General features: G+C 41.9%; 1 protein-coding gene across 1 annotated transcript in view; it reads left to right on the forward strand.

Annotated features, from left to right (window-relative positions):
• fat3a (FAT atypical cadherin 3a) overlaps positions 1 to 16,527 on the forward strand; it is a 217,265-nt gene that overhangs the window by 153,224 nt on the left and 47,514 nt on the right. The window contains 6 exon segments of the mRNA XM_030744086.1: positions 19 to 1,390; positions 10,257 to 10,453; positions 10,717 to 10,870; positions 11,016 to 11,249; positions 13,744 to 14,136; positions 15,789 to 16,003. Coding sequence (XP_030599946.1) covers positions 19 to 1,390; positions 10,257 to 10,453; positions 10,717 to 10,870; positions 11,016 to 11,249; positions 13,744 to 14,136; positions 15,789 to 16,003 — 2,565 coding nt within the window.

Below are 16,527 nucleotides of genomic sequence, written 5' to 3' on the forward strand. Positions count from 1 at the left end.
TTTAAATTTTCATTTCAGGTCAAGGCAACAGATGCAGACCCGGGAGAGTTTGGGCTCATAACTTATTCCTTTGTGAATGATGTGGGCAAAGACAAGTTTAGCATTGATGCAAATGGTCAGATCTGCACAACAGAAAAGCTTGATCGTGAGGATCCAGCTAACAAAGATATCATTCTCACAGTTGCAGCCCAGGATTTAGGTGGACGTGTCTCTTACTGTACAGTACAAGTTACTCTGCTGGATGACAATGATAATGCACCTCGTTTCCATGCCACAGAGTACCGAGCTTCAGTGAAATCTGATGTGGCTCAAGGTTTTTTGGTGACACAGATTCAGGCCCATGATCCTGATCATGGCATTAATGCCAAAGTGACATATTCACTTTATAGTGAGGCACATGTACCAGTGGTAGACATTTTGGAGATAGACCCAGACAATGGTTGGATGGTGACTAAAGGCAGTTTCAGTCACTTGAGGAACTCTGTATTATCTTTTTTTGTAAAGGCTGTTGATGGAGGAAATCCAGTCAGACACTCTCTAGTGTCCGTCTACATCCATGTTCTCTCTCCAGAGGCTTTTATTCCATCCTTTAGCCAACATCATTATTTATTTAGCATGCCAGAGAACACTCCTATAGGTTCAGTCATAGGAACAGTGCACCTCAACACTCCTTTTGAATTTACCTCGCTCTCTTGTACCTTTGCCCTGGTTAATGGAGAAACTGGCGAAAACAACCAAGATAGGGTGTTTGTGGTGGAAAAGCATACTGGAGTGATCAAACTTGATAAGCCCTTGGACCATGAGGTTATTAGAGAATACTACTTCAAAGTCATTGCCACAGTACAACAAGCTAAGCTGGATTCAGTGAGTTCTATTGAAGTGGAAGTCAAAGTACTGGATTTGAATGACAACAAACCAGTCTTTGAGGCCAACTCATATGAGGCCACAGTAATGGAAGGAATGTCAGTTGGAACCAAAATCATTCAAGTTAAAGCAACAGACCCAGATTCTGGAGCAAATGGCCAGGTAACATATAGACTTGGTTCATTAATCCAGTCAAAGTGGGATTCAGACACACTGGTCAGCACATTTAGCATTGACAGCAACACTGGTTGGATCACTACACGCAAAGACCTGGACCATGAAACCAGCCCATCCTACACTTTTACAGTAGTGGCCTCAGATCTTGGGGAGGCCCTGTCTCTTTCCAGTACTGTCACTGTCACAGTGGCAGTGTCAGACATCAACGACAACCCTCCCAGATTCATGGAGACCTACTACTTTGGTTCTGTTCAGGAGAGTGACCCACCAGGCGAGGTTGTGGCTGTGCTGAACACTAGAGATGATGACAGCTCTCCCTTCAACCGACAAGTCAGCTATCACATCACTGGTGAGTCCCAGTATATTTTATTGCACTGTTAAGAAGCCACAGATACAAACTAGAACAAAACTTAAAATCATAAAAATGGAACCGAGGGTATCCTAAACTTAGAACCATACTGAACATGACAAGTCCCCTAGTACTGCAGCAAGAAAACTGGCTACTTGTGTACAAAGAAAATGTGTTTCAATCTTGGTACAGTTGACATTATGTTCACTGTGAACCTGAACCTTATCTAAGTAATTAAGTAAAATTTACTTTTATAGTGTCTTTCTAGATAAAGATAACAAAGTGCTTCACAACAATCAAAGGAAAAACAGTAATACACACTCTGAACAAAGCAGAATGAAACAGCTACTCATCCTCAAGGAAAGACCATTGCTTTCTCTGTATCCATCTTGGCTGATTTTTCTCTTTCTGCTTTTTGCTAGTAGCCTTGTCACTACTATTAGCATAAGATGTTATCTGCAGCCCAATTTAGGTTACACAGGTAGTCCAGCTCCACCAGGATAGCACATCCATAAGTGCCATTGCAAGAGGGGTTGCTATGTCTCCCAGCACACTCAAGAGTGTGGAGAAGACACCAGGAGATGGACCATTACATAAGGACAGTTGGAGCTGTAGAAGTGTATCAACCCACCATCAGGACCAGTATCTGTTCCTTTGCGCAAGGAGGAACAGGACAAATTACCTCCAGTGGGATACTTATGTGCATGTTTTTGACCAAAGTGTCAAAAACAGACTCCGTGAGGACGGCTTGTGGTCCTGACATCCTTTAGTTTGACTAGTGCTGACAGCCCAGCAATGTGCAGGTCAATTGGCATCACCCAGAGAACACCAGACCTGACAGGTCTACCACTGGCACTGTGTTCTCTTCACAGATGAATGCCAGTTCACACAAGTTTTGTTATCATTTGCTTGCTGGAAGTGTTCCTTTCCCTCTTTGATGCTTTGCTGAGATTCACCTTGAAAAGACATCTATTGACTGAAATACAACATATATATATATATATATATATATATATATATATATATTTTTTTTTTTTTTTTTTTTTTTTTTTTTTTAATTTATTTTTATTTTTTTTATCATATAGTAACAATAAAAGTATCAAGAGTGGGAATTTGCAAAGTTGCAAATGTTTATTGTGGGAGCCTGCATTTTCTTCCTGTACAAGAGTAGTGTGCATGTCCAAAGAACAGGTTAAGTGCCAACTCTGAATTGTTAAATTTGAAGAGTTCAGAAGCAAAATCCTCTTAATCTGCCTGGACACTTTTCTTTTAAAGGAGCATTTTTCAGCTGGTTCTTATGGTAAAGTTCAGCTATTTCATTTTACAGGCAGTGGTGAGGTTATTATCCAGAGATCAAACTGCCTTTTTTTCAAAAATGTAAATTTAATAATTTCCTTACTTTTTAACAAATAATATTTTTGTTCTGTGGCAAAACCAGCTAAATCCAGAGTTTTTTTCCCCCCCAAGAACCTTTAAATTCACTTGTTCCATATAGTTAAAAGTGGCAAAAATCAACTACCTATGTGCTGTACATTTTCAAATAAGACAATTATTCAATTATTCTCTTCAGTCCGCCCTCTGTCCAGTGTGAATCAAGGCAAAAGTCCCAAATATTAAACTATCATAAAAATATTTCTACATAGATTCACACAGTACAACTACAACAGCACAGAAAGCAGCATAATTGTTTTGACGATGAGGGCTGTGACTGGCGCCACCTGCATGCAGGTACATGCCAAGCCGATGACCCGCCCGTCTTTCTCCACTGCCTGGTTACACCACAGGCAGACTGTGTGAGAGACCCTCGGCACAGAAGGAAACTGGACTACTGCTGGCTCTGCGCTGGCTGGAGAGTCCATACCAATGGTCCTGCCACAGGTTCACTGACGGAAATCACATTATGACTTTTACTTCTTTTAAATAGTTGAGTTTGATCGCCGAACATTTTTTATACACACAAAATAATGTTAGACTCACCTACAGTTGTGTTTAGAGGCTTTTGACAACACACAGAAAATTCAGGCTAGGTGGAGACTGTATTTAGTGAATTATGGTGCGAAATGATTTGATTTGATTCCCTAATTGTGGTGCAAACACACCTTTATACAAAACCCCTTGACAAGTCTCTTATGCTGAGAGAAAGAAAGACAAGTCTGTGTAAGTGCAGATAAAGACAGATCTGCTTAAATCCAAAGATGCATATGTAATGAACTAATGTGTGCAGATAGCTTAAAAGGTAATACAGCTAACGTTGCCTCAGTCATTATCTTTGCGAGTAAGCCCACTCTCCTCTCAACATCATGACAGGAAAGAGTTGGTTTAAGAGTTGGTTGACTGACATTTCCATTAACTTTAAGCAATATGACTGGTCATAGAGATTTAGTGTAAACCTGGAGTAAAGTTAGTGTGGTATTTTATAAAGCTAATGCTACTGAGTTTCAGTTTGGTATACTTCCAGATGCAATGTGTATTTTTGTTATTTTTACACCAATAACTTTAGAATGTTCCTACATTCATGGTATTTATCCAAAAGTAAGCATTTACACTTGTTGCACTTGTCAGGTCTGTTTATCCTCCTTCGCCTGGTTTCAAAATATAAATGGCCCATTTTTCTCCCCCTGAATCTTTCCCTTGTTGCTGGCTATTTGATAAACGTTTTCAGGCTCTCTTCCAAAATGTCAAAAATTCCACACTGTCCACTTGTAAGTGTCCAAGAGTCTGCAATGGCTTCTTTGTGTAAAGTCCATTGCCTCTTGTATCTTTGCAGATTTGAATGCTACCTACTGTTGATGTTACACAGGAGAGTGTCTGCCCTACACACCATGTTTTAGAACTAAGACACAGAATCTGATTGCTTGCAGACTACTTCCTGTGTTTCATTTGATTTTAAAATCCATGCATAGACACATTTTTTTGGCCCTACAAAAGAATAAATCCTAGAACCCCGGTACTTTGATTTGTGGACGTGTAATGTCTGCTTTTCTGCATTTGCACAATATTTCTAAATTAGAAACCTCCTGTCTCAGAGTGATGCTGAAAAGCTAATTCATGCATTTATTACATTAGGCTGGACTATTGTAATTCATTATATCAGGCTGTCCTAAAAGCTCCATGAAAAGCCTTCAGCTGATCCTAAATGCTGCAGTGAGAGTATTAACAGGCACTAGAAAGCGAGAGCATATTTCTCCCATGTTGGCTTCTCTTCATTGGCTCCCTGTTACATCCAGAATTGAATTCAAAATCCTTCTTCTAACATCCTTGAACAAGGCCTTAAATAATCAGGCCCCATTTTATCTTAAAGACCTCATAGTACTGTATCCGCCCAATAGAGAACTTCACTCTCAGACTGCTGGCTTGCTTGTGGTTCCTGTGGTGTTTAAACATAGAATGAAAGGCAGCACCTTCAGCGCTCAGACCCCTCTTCTGTGGAACCAACTACCAGTTTGGATTTGGGAGACAGACACCCTATTTGTAAGATTAAGCTTAAAGCTTTCCTTTTTGATCAAGCTTATAGTTAGGGCTGGATCAGGTGACTCTGAACCTTTCCTCAGTTATTCTGCAATATCCCTAGGCTGCTGGGGTATTTTCTCTGTGTTTATACTGTTTATACCCCACTCTGCATTTAATCATCAGTTATTAAACTCTGGCTCTCTTCCACAGTATGTCTTTTGTCCCATTTCCCTGTAAAAAGGGATTTTTTTTTTCTTCCCACTGTCACCAAGTGCTTGCTTATATGAGGTTGTTTTGATTGTTGGGTTTTACTCTAATTATTGTATGGTCTTTATCTTACAATATAAAGCGCCTTGAGGTGACTGTTGTGATTTGGTGCTATATGAATAAAATTGAACTGAAATAAATGTCAGGACCTCTTTCAGGACAGTATGCAGATGACTTATTAATTGTCTCTCTGCTTCATGATGCCGATCATAACCATAGCCCAGTTGTAGATGATTTTTATAGCATGGTGTGAACAAAGGAAATAGTCCTTGATTTTCATTGGAATACTTCATTCTTGATCCCTGGTTGTATTCATAGCCAGGAAATTGAGGTGGTGGAGAAATACAAATATTTGGGAACTATACATTTGACGTGAATACAGAGTGGGCTGAAAAGTTCATAGGCTGACCACGATGCAATGGTCAAACTTGACCAAATGTGTTTTGTTTTTCGGCATAGTCTCCCCTGTGATCCACACACTTCTTCCATCGGTTTTGCAGTTCTTGGATTATATATATTTGGTATAGAAGCTCTCATCATGACCCTCAAAAAAAGTCCTCAACAGCAGAGATGACCTCATCATCGGTCCAATACTGCTTCCCAGCCAAGTGTTTTTTCATGCTGGGGAATCGAAAATAGTCAGATGGTGCCTCAGTCACAAACAGCAGTCATTGCAACCATGGACTTGTGTGCAGAAGCATTGTCCTGGTGAAACAGGACCCCATTCATCAGTTTTCCAGGCCATTTTGACTTGATTGCCTTTTGCAGCTGCTTCAGCAAGTTGGCATAGTATTCTCTTTGAAGGTAATCAATGAACACATTGTTATTTGCATTCCAGAAGACTCAGACCATCACCTTCCCTGCTGATGACACAACCTTGGCCTTGTTTGGTGGGCGAGAAGAGGGGTGTTCCCACTGTAATGACTGCCATTTGGTCTCTGGCTCAAAGTGGTGAACCCAACATTCATCTTGGGTGAGGAAACATTCAAGAAAACCAGCTGGATTTCATTCAAAAAGTGCCATGTTCACCCGCGACCTCATCAGCCTGGTGCCCTTTTGATCAGACCTTGTGGCACCTGCCGAGTGGAAACCTTTGACATGCCAAGATCTTTATGCAGAATGTTCTCAACTTGTTCATGGGAGATGCTTACAGCATTAGCTATCTGATTAACAGTTAAACGTCTGTCATGCATCACCATGTGGTGATCACGGTCAATGTTTTCTTGGGTGGTGGCTGTGCCAGGACATCCGGACCTTGGGTCATATTCAAGGCTCTCCATACCTCTCTTGAATTCAGCTGCCCACTTTTGCACAATTCATAAAGCTGGAGCATCATCCCCTAATGTAGCAACCATGCCAACATGAATGTCCTTGAGGGGCTAACCCCTTTTTCTGCTGATATTTGATAACACCACGGTGCCAAATTTGATCCATTTTCAGAAAATGTCTCTAGTGCTACTTTTCCAAGTCCTCAATTCTGTATCCAATGTGGGTTTGTCTGGAAAGAAAACGTGCTATTAGCAGGGTGAATTTAAGGCATGCCAAATTTAACCAAATAGAGTACTCTCCAGCACTCCACCCAGTGACTCCAAGAACTGTCATTTGGCGTAAAAGCGCTAACAGTCAGGACCCGTTCCCTGGCCCAAAGGTTCAGGTAAACAACTTTCTCATTTACCAGTAAAAACTCCAACATATAGGCAAGCCAAAGGGATCCAAGGATACCCACCCCAGCCTGCCCAGCCTCACCAAAGGCAACTCCAGACTGGAACACAGTCCAGCTCCTCTCCAAGAAAGTGGTTCCAGAACCCAAGCTGTGCACTGAGGCGAGCTCGACTATATCATCACCAGAGAGGTGACAGTCCATGGTCTACAGAGTGCTGGACTGAACTGGCTTCAGCTGAGAGATGTGAAAAACATTGTGAAGTAACATGTTCCTGGGGAGCTTGAGGTGGACAGAAACAGGGTTACTCACTACTGCCTGAGCCCACCTGAGTGCCCTGTCCCTGAGCAGATTAACCAGACAAGCAATCTTTGACTGAAGAATAAGTGTGGTGAAGTTGCCTTTACACCACCGAGCATTGTTTCAGGAGCCCTTGGCACTTTCCCAACTTACTTAATTATACTTACCTTGGGGGTAGGTATAAATCCCTCTGGTTTTTCTGCAAGCAGAGGTGAGAGAGCCTCGGTTGGCAGCTGAGATTGAGGTTTCAGGTTTCAGTCCTGGCTTTAACTGTTAGCAAATTTTCTGGAACATAACTTAAGTTTCAGCAAGTTGCTTGAGAATAGTGTACTGCTGGTTTTAAAGCTGATGAAGGGTTTTTTCGTGCTCCCTCAGCATTGCTCCATGGCTCCTAGAGCCTTTCTTTATGGGTCTGTGTCTGTTGTGTCCAGCTTTTGGACAGATCTTTTTGTTAAGCTCATTGTAGACACCTGGACATAAACAGTTGAGTCTGTCCTTGAGAATGGCAAGCAGGCAGTCTTCATAGGCTTCTCTCTTTCCCAAAACACTCCAAAAAGAGTTCCCTCTCCACAGCTTCCTCAGTGGCAATGGGCATCTGAACACAGAAGATAAAGACGAGTAAAGAGAAAACAACAGATTGCGTATGAGCATTGCAGAAGCTGCATTTGTTTACCATGGACAGCATAACAACCTGGTGTCAACTACGAGGAAACACCAGCTTTTTATAGTGGAGATCCTAATCAGTGTGCAGGTGCATGATAGGGAATGTCTTCCAGGTGTGCGATTAGCATGGTGGAGATCCCTGCAAGGTTCTGCCTCTGCAAGAAACCATACAAACAAACACACAGTCACAGACAGAGGAGAGAGAGAGAGTGAAGGTTGAATTGGCCCAGGAGGACAGGTGGAAGCATATTGTTGGGTAGTGATTTTAGGGTTCCCCATGTTCCTTTTTGGCCATAATGAAATGGATTCAATCCTGTATAAAACTCAATTAAAACCAAAGCTCAAAAAAAAAGGATCCAATGCAGGCTGTTTGTTAGAAATAGCTATTGGTTACACAAAACACAGACAAAGACCAAAACATCGACAGAATTAAGACTAGAATACACACACACAAAGAGGGAGAGAAAAGAAAGAAGAAAAGGAAAGAGGGAAACAAAGAGACAGAGTAAGATACAGAGACAGGAAGAGAAGAGGACAGACAGGAAGAGAGAAAAGTGAGACAAAGAGAGCTCCTCATTGAAATCCTAAATCTGCCCACTTGCCTTTGTCCACTCTCAATTTGCATAAAGTGTTGTCCCCTGAAACCTGATCACAGACCAATCACCTTTGGGCTCTACTAACCATCTCCTCTTTCATGTGCTTAAAGAAACACACGTCACCAGAGTACCCAATGGTTTACAACAGCTCTGGCAGATGTCATGAATGATGGTTGTTCTTCCAATTAAAACCTCTGCTACAAAAACACTTTCTGGACAATTCCCACTTAGCTAGAATTTATACCCACACTTCATATTACACAAACACAGGTGGGTCTGCAGAACCAAATTTCATGTGGCTCATGGTCAGAAAATAACCTACAAATATAACAAAGGTGATACAATGTCATGTGAACCAAAAAATGTGCCTAGAAAAGACTAAGGCCTCATGCATAAATGAGAGTGGACATAACAGGCCTCAGTTTTATCCTACTAATCTAGAGCATAAAGTGTTCATTAAGCCAATGTATGTGACCACTATAATTGTTAATAAATGGTACTAAGAATAATTGTAAATACCACTATCATAGTAATAAAAACTTCCCAACAATAAATAGAAATATACTGCAAAACAAATTATACCAATTATACCAACTCTGTTATTCAAAGGTTGGCCACGTGCATCACTGGGCCTTGGCCGCCCATGACCCTGTTGCTGGTTCACCACTGTTTCTTCCTTGGACCACTTTTGAGCAGATTCATCAGAATATTTCTGTAGGTGGAGGTCATGGATACAAAGTCAACACTAATGGAGACAGCACAGTCCCTCAAGAGGCTCCAGTACTGGACATCACAATATCAGATAGAGCACTAGTCAGTCTCACATGCTGCAGCCTGTCTGTCAGGTAGATGTTAAGCCACGAAATGATGGAGTTGTTAAGTGGCATTTTGTGTAGCTTTTCACTCAGCAGTAGCAGCTTGTGTTAAATGCACTTGAAAAAGCAACGAAGGTGATCCACACTGTGTAGCCATTACTATCTAGATGCACCTTCATCACTTTTTACAGGGGCAGCTGTGGGTTATGTGGTAGAGTGGGTTGTGTACCAGTCAGAAGGATAGTGGATTGATCCCTGACTCTTCCAGTCCACATGCTGAAGTATCCTTGGGCAAGATAATGAACCACGAGTTGCCCCTGATGCATCTGTCAGAGTGTGAGTGCATGGATGAATGTTAGAAAGCGCTTATGCGCAATGGTGACTGAGAATTGCAGCATTAAGTTTTCAGCTAGCAAGCAGAAAGGTGCAATGTAAGTACCAGTCAATCTACTAATGAAAGGTTTGCTTTTTGTTTTACATAATCTGCCTTTGGGTTCTCTTCTACACACTCCATTCCTGACACACCGTTGAACACCAAGGATCTCTAACATTACTTGATATTCTCTGCATTAAAGTATAAAAAGTCAACACTTTAAAAATCAAAAACAGTATGATAGCAGACAGTAACAGTGTGCAAAGAGTGAAGTAATGGTAGTTCAGACTATCAGACAGATAACTGATAAATATCAGACTTGGATATAAAGACTTGTCTGGGGTTAACCAAAAACCAGTGGGAACATGTTTAATATTCTGTGTAGAAATGACAATGATGTAAGAGTAACAATAGCAACACCAACACACACCTGATTCATTGATGTTTTCAGATGTTTTATTTAATGTAATTCATACTTTCATTTACTAAACTGTCTGTTACTCTCAAAACTTCTAAAATAAAATTAAGACTGTTTATGTTTGCATTCATTTGAACTCTAAACTTAACGTTTAGGATTTTAAGTTAACTTGAGGCTCACTGGTCTTGACTTTGAACTTAATAGACTTCAGACAGTGCAAACTAAAAATCACTTTACTACACTTGTGCTTTTACAGAATAGATTTACAGCCATATTTAATTCATTTCTTAACTGATCCTGGAATTAACTGGTTGTGTGGTCCAGGTGGGAACTATCGTGGTGTATTTGCCCTGGGTTTGGTCCAGGGTGAGTGGAAGATGTATGTGAAGGGCCCATTGGACAGGGAAGAATGTAACCTCTACAACATCAACATCACTGCTAGCGATGGACTCTTCGTTTCCCAGGCAATGGTGGAGGTGATAGTAATAGACACCAATGACAACAGCCCCATCTGTGACAAGGTGAGGAATAAAATTGTGTTCTTTTTTCTTTGTCATTGGATTAAAATAACCAGCTATAAAAGTGGCCATTACCAGATCAGCATCCTGTTCAAAGTGTCAATTCAAATGCAGCGACTGAGTCTGTTATGTCTCCCTGTGTGTGTGTGTGTGTGTGTGTGTGTGTGTGTGTGTGTGTGTGTGTGTGTGTGTGTGTGTGTGTGTGTGTGTGTGTGTGTGTGTGTGTGTGTGTGTGTGTGTGTTTGTGTGTGCGTGCCTGACTGTAGGCTGTCTATTCTGCCTACATTCCAGAGGACCTCCCAGTAAATAGTGTGTTGCTGAGGGTTGGAGCTACAGATGCTGATATGGGTATCAGTGCTTGGATACAGTACTCCCTACATGGTCCTGGATCCCAGGACTTCAGCATTGACCCAGACAGTGGTATGGATACAGTCCAACGCATTTTTACTTTTATTTTTTTCACTGGACTTGCATGAATTCCAGCCTAATCATTATACAGAAGGGAAATGTCATCCCTTCATTTGGCTCCATCACATGCTTCATATCTTGTTTTTAACCTGTCCAGGTGAGATTAAGTCATCTGTGCCACTGGACCGTGAGATGACACCCAGTTATCGTCTGGTTGCCCAGGCTACTGATGGTGGTGGGCGGTGGTGCCATGCTGTGGTGTATCTGACAATAACTGATGTGAATGACAATCCACCTATTTTCACCCAGTCTCAGTACACCACCAGCGTCTACGAAGACACAGTCACCAAAGCCCTGCTTACCCGTATCCAGGCCATAGACCCTGATGAAGGTAATACACTACAACAACTGCTACCATAAAACTACTGCTGATGTTATCACTCCTACAAGTACTACTTCAAATGCTAATCTATATATTAATTACAAGAAACTATTTATTCAAAGTCCAAATAATGGAGCCAATGAAAAGCAAAAAATACCTGGAAGTCCCATTCTGAGCATTTGTATTGATTCAAAAAGTCCTTTTCACTCCCTCCACTGCATCAAAACAGCAGTTCTTCAGTAGCAATTTTAGCAGAGTAAAATGACCAAAGCTAATAAGCAATAATTGTGCTGGTGATCCAAAGAAAAAAAAAAGTTTTGTGATTGTGTTGTGGTGTGTTAGGTGTATCAGATGCCTCAGGATGTTAACAAAAGTCTAGGCTGATAGTCTGAACCTAGGGAACAAATTCACTATGCACAACCTGATAACCTTCCATGAATCACCACTTTATTGTGCTGGATGGGTTTGTGTGTCCTAGTGATCCCAGGGGCTATGTTGCCCTGGGTTATTTGCTCCCTGGTATGGTCTTGGAAGGCAATTTGGTCCTGGGTGAGGGATCAGACAAAGAACGTTTCCAATGGCCTTTTGGCAGAAGCACTGAGAGAACAGTTTACCCTGCCTGGGATACCCTGCCTTCAGGGTGGGGCCCCACCCTGAAGCCAGGCCTGGGGAGGGTGCTTGAGTGAGAACACCTGGTGGCCAGGTGTTCTCACTAAGCCCATGGGGCTCAGCTGGGTGCAGCCCAGAGAGAAGAGGACTCTTCCTCCTGTAGGCCGTAGGCCACCGATGGATGAGAGGGTCATTTCCCTGTGCCTTTGGGCCAGGGAACGGGTCCTGACAATTGTCTGTGCTTATGCGCCAAATGACAGTTCAGAGGACCCAGTTGCTGGGTGGGGTGCCTGAGAGTGCTCCATCCGGTGCTCCATCCGGTACATCATTCTACTGTGAGACTTCAACGCTCAGGTGGGCAATGACAGTGAGACCTGGAAAGGTGTGACTGGGAGGAACTGCCTGCCTAATCTGAACCCGAGTGGTGTTCTGTTATCGGACTTCTCTGCAAACCACAGCTTGTCCATAACGAACACCATGTTTGAACATAAGGATGTCCCTAACTGCATATGGCACCAGGACACCGTAGGTCAATGATTGATTTTGTAATTGTATCATCAGATCTGTGGCTGTGTGTTCTGGACACTCGGGTGAAGAGAGGAGCTGAACTGATCACCATCTGGTTGTGAGTTGAATCAGGTGGCAGAGAAGGATGCTGGACAGACCTGGGATGCCTAAACGTATAGTGAGGGTGCACTGGGAATGCCTGCAGAGGCCCCATTCTGAGAGATCTTCAATTCTCACCTTCGACAATATTCTGAGGGAGGCTGAGGACATTGAGTCCGAATTAACCATGTTCTGCACCTCCATTGTTGAGGCTATAAGGTGGTTGGTGCCTGTTGTGGTGGTAATACCTGGACCAGATAGTGGACCCTGGCCTGGTGAAGGGAGCCATGAAGGAGTCCTGAGGAAGGAGTCCTATCGGGATTGGTTAGCCTGTGGGACTTCTGAGCAGCTGATGGGTACCAGCAGGTCAAGCAGAGCTTGTTTCTAGTAGATGATGGACTCTGCCCGGGCTTTCCTTTGTCACCAATTCTGTTAATAACTTTTATGGACAGAATTTCTAGGGTTACTCGAGTGTCGGAAACTGTAGATTTACCAGTCAATCTACGTCCCTACCCTCACCTATGGACACAAGCTTTACGTAGAGATCAAAACAATGAGATCATGGATACAAGCAGTAGAAATGAGCTTCCTTTGGAGGGTGGCTGGCCTCTCCTTTAGAGATAGGGTGAGGAGTGCAGCCCTTTGGGAGGGGCCCAGAGTATAGCCACTACTCGTCCACATCGAAAGGAGCCACCTGAGGTGGAGGAGGTGACTGGAGAGGGGGAGGTCTGGGTTTCTCTGCTTAGGCTGCTGCCCCCATGACCCGCCCCCAGATAAGTTTAAGAAAATGGAAAACATTAAACATGCTTCTGGTCATCTGATATTTCTTCTTTGGGCTTGGAGGAAGTGAGGAACTGAGTTTGGCTTCTGTGCTGTAGCTAGAGACCCACCTTTAATTATACTGAATATGAAAGCTGGATTAGGTTGACACAGAGATGCCATGGAGCAATGAAAAATAGCAGGAGTGCTGGAATGCTCACAACAGTTCCCAAGTAGACACCCTTTAAGGGGTGATCAGCCATTTTGAAATGTCTTTGACAAATCGAGACAATTTACTCTGAAGCTCCATAAAATGGAAAAAATAGTTCTGTTAGAGAAAACAGTAACAGGAGAAATATATTAATATGAAAAATATGTTAAAAATATTTAATATAAAAGCTTAGCACAGCTAGTAATGCTAATCAAGAAGTTAAGCTAATTGCATATATCGGAAATCCAAGTACTGGCAAGCATGTTGTTTCCAGCATACTTAGGCCCAGAGCTTGACCCTTTTCTTTTGGCATTGCAGCAGGTCCAGGACGTATGGTGGTCTACTCGCTGGCTGACTCTGCAGGAGGATTTTTCTCCATCGACAAATACTCAGGCATCGTGGTCCTGGAACGAGTTCTCGACCGTGAAATCCAGCCATTTTATCAGATAACGGTTTGTGCATCGGATCAGGGCTCACCACAGCCCCTCTACTCATTGGTCAATGCCACAATCACTGTGTTGGACGTCAATGACAATCCACCTGTGTTTGAGCGGCGTGATCAGCTGGCATCTGTGCCAGAGGATGTAGGAGTAGGTACTGAGGTTCTGAGAGTTTATGCTGCCAGTAAGGACATCGGGACCAATGCCGAAATCACTTACAGTATCCGATCAGGGAATGAGCATGGGAAGTTCCACATTCATCCACTGACTGGTGAGTGAGTGAGTGAGAGCCTGTCTCTTTAACTGTCTGTGTTACTGTATTAGTCTCTGCTGTCTATAGTCTTACAGCTACTGTGATGTTGTATTTTAAGACTGGAGTGATTTTCAGCTTGACTCACTCTATTGTATGTCATTTCATATTGAAACTCATTCATCTATGTATAATAACCCATACTGTCAAACTGACAAACATGTTTTTTGTTTGTCCTTTTTCTTATTTTTTTTTTGTAGTTGGTGGCACAGAGTGTCACCCATGACCCCACTGTGCCATCCACCATTGCCTAACAGTAAAAAGGTTCTTAGTTCAGATCTCACAGTTGGCTGGGAATATTCCTCTGGGTTTCTTTGCAGAGTCCAAAGACACGTTTAATTGGTTATTCTAAATTGGCCAGTCATGTGAGGTAGATAAAGTGCTCAAAGTGTACAGAATGAAACACTTGTATGTTGTATGACTTGTAGTCTAAAGCACTTTGAGGTCAATAAAACTAGAAAAGCACTTTATAACTACCAGTTCATCAAAGTCAGTCAGCAAAAGTATTCTGACCCTTAATTCTTATGTATGTTGACTACAGGTAAAGCTTCCAGACTTACATAAACCTTGTGAAGCTTTGCAAACCTGGATTTGTTCAGTTTCCATGGGCCCATCAGTATCACAACTGTATGATTTGTAGTTCATTGTTCCAATAAAATAAGGCTTTATATTCATGTAGCCAAAAAAAAAAAAAAAAAATTTAAAAAAATCAGTCCACCATCCAAGCACTACTTCTTTTGCCCACTACCACTCCTGATAGGCTATAACTTAATAACACATAATTTTTTTCTGTAGGTTTCAGGAACACTCCTGTATTCAGTCCTAATTTTTCAAATTGATTTAACTCTTAGGACATTTCATTTTTTATTTACATGCCATTTTGTCTGCGCTGACTGAACATACCTCAAATTTACCAGAGGGTATTCATTTTTAACAAATTTTAGAATTGTCAACTCAGTTTTTTAAATTATTGTAAAATAGCTTAGCTATGCAAAAACTGACACATTTGATCTTTGGGACAAAAAATGTCCCATTGAAAACTACATTTTTGGTCCCACATTTATCTTCCCATCAACTAATGCATTTTTTTATGTTAAGATTTTATTTCGGACTACTGACTTTCAATTTTTAATTTTTATATTTGTCCACCAGATGAAGCTACTTTTAAACTGTTCAATGCATGCAGGAAAATTTCACACTTTTTACTGTTTTCTGCAAGGGTTTCTTGCTACTATAATAATAAATGTACGTCACTGTTGTTATTGGATAATAGTGTGTGTGCACGGGCATGCATGTGCACGCGCGTGTGTGTGATGTCCAACTTCAAGTCTTTTCTCTTAGAAGGCCACATTCTGCACTATAAACCTAATTAAATAATAATAAACAATAAGCTCTTTGGCTATCTAGGCCTGGAGCTCCTTCCTGAGTGGTCTGTGAGTGTGATGGGAAAACGTTGTAGGTACAGAATAAAATTAATTAAGTGCTGTGCCAAAGGGTAAATGTGGCTTGTTGCTTTAAGGGGTCAATAAGACTAATCCCAGTCTGTTAACATTTCAAAATCCCTGCCCCGTAAAAATATGAATATAATTGTCCTCTTTCTTTCTCTTACTCAGGTGCCATTTTAGTTGCCCAGCCTCTGGACTACGAGACCTGCAGGGACTACTTCCTGACAGTAGAGGCTCGTGATGGTGGCACACCCCCTTTGAGTGCCATTACTACAGTGAACATAGACCTAACAGATGTAAATGACAATGCACCCGTGTTTAGCCGCAACATCTACACTGCAGTGGTGTCAGAGGATGCCGCTGTTGGCGAGTCTGTTGTTCAGGTATGTTTACAGAATGAGTCAGGCTTTCCCATCATGTCTGTCTGAAGCATGAAATGGAAGTACTCTTGAAGTACTGTGCAATTATCATGTACCGCTGTGGCTGGCAGGTTGAGGACCCAAAATGCAAGAAAACTTAATTTTACTTCAGCAGGCTAAACACAACATACACAGAACAGGGGACTGCCAAAATAAAACAGGATGTGACCTCATGTATAATACACACAAACATTACACAACACAGGGAAGCAGACATCCAGACTATGACACATAAACAGGACACGGGCATAAATAAATGGGGAAGACACAGACACAAGAAACACAACACAGAAGACTTGACAACCGAGGGAAGAATTCTGAGGGAGAACAGACTGAGCAACTGAAGACAAAATATATACACTGCTCAAAAAAATAAAGGGAACACTCAAATAACACATCCTAGATCTGAATGAATGAAATATTCTCACTGAATACTTTGTTCTGTACAAAGTTGAATGTGCTGACAACAAAATCACGCACAAATCATC

The sequence above is a fragment of the Archocentrus centrarchus genome, chromosome 13 (genome assembly GCF_007364275.1).
Source record: "Archocentrus centrarchus isolate MPI-CPG fArcCen1 chromosome 13, fArcCen1, whole genome shotgun sequence".
Lineage (NCBI taxonomy): Eukaryota > Metazoa > Chordata > Actinopteri > Cichliformes > Cichlidae > Archocentrus > Archocentrus centrarchus.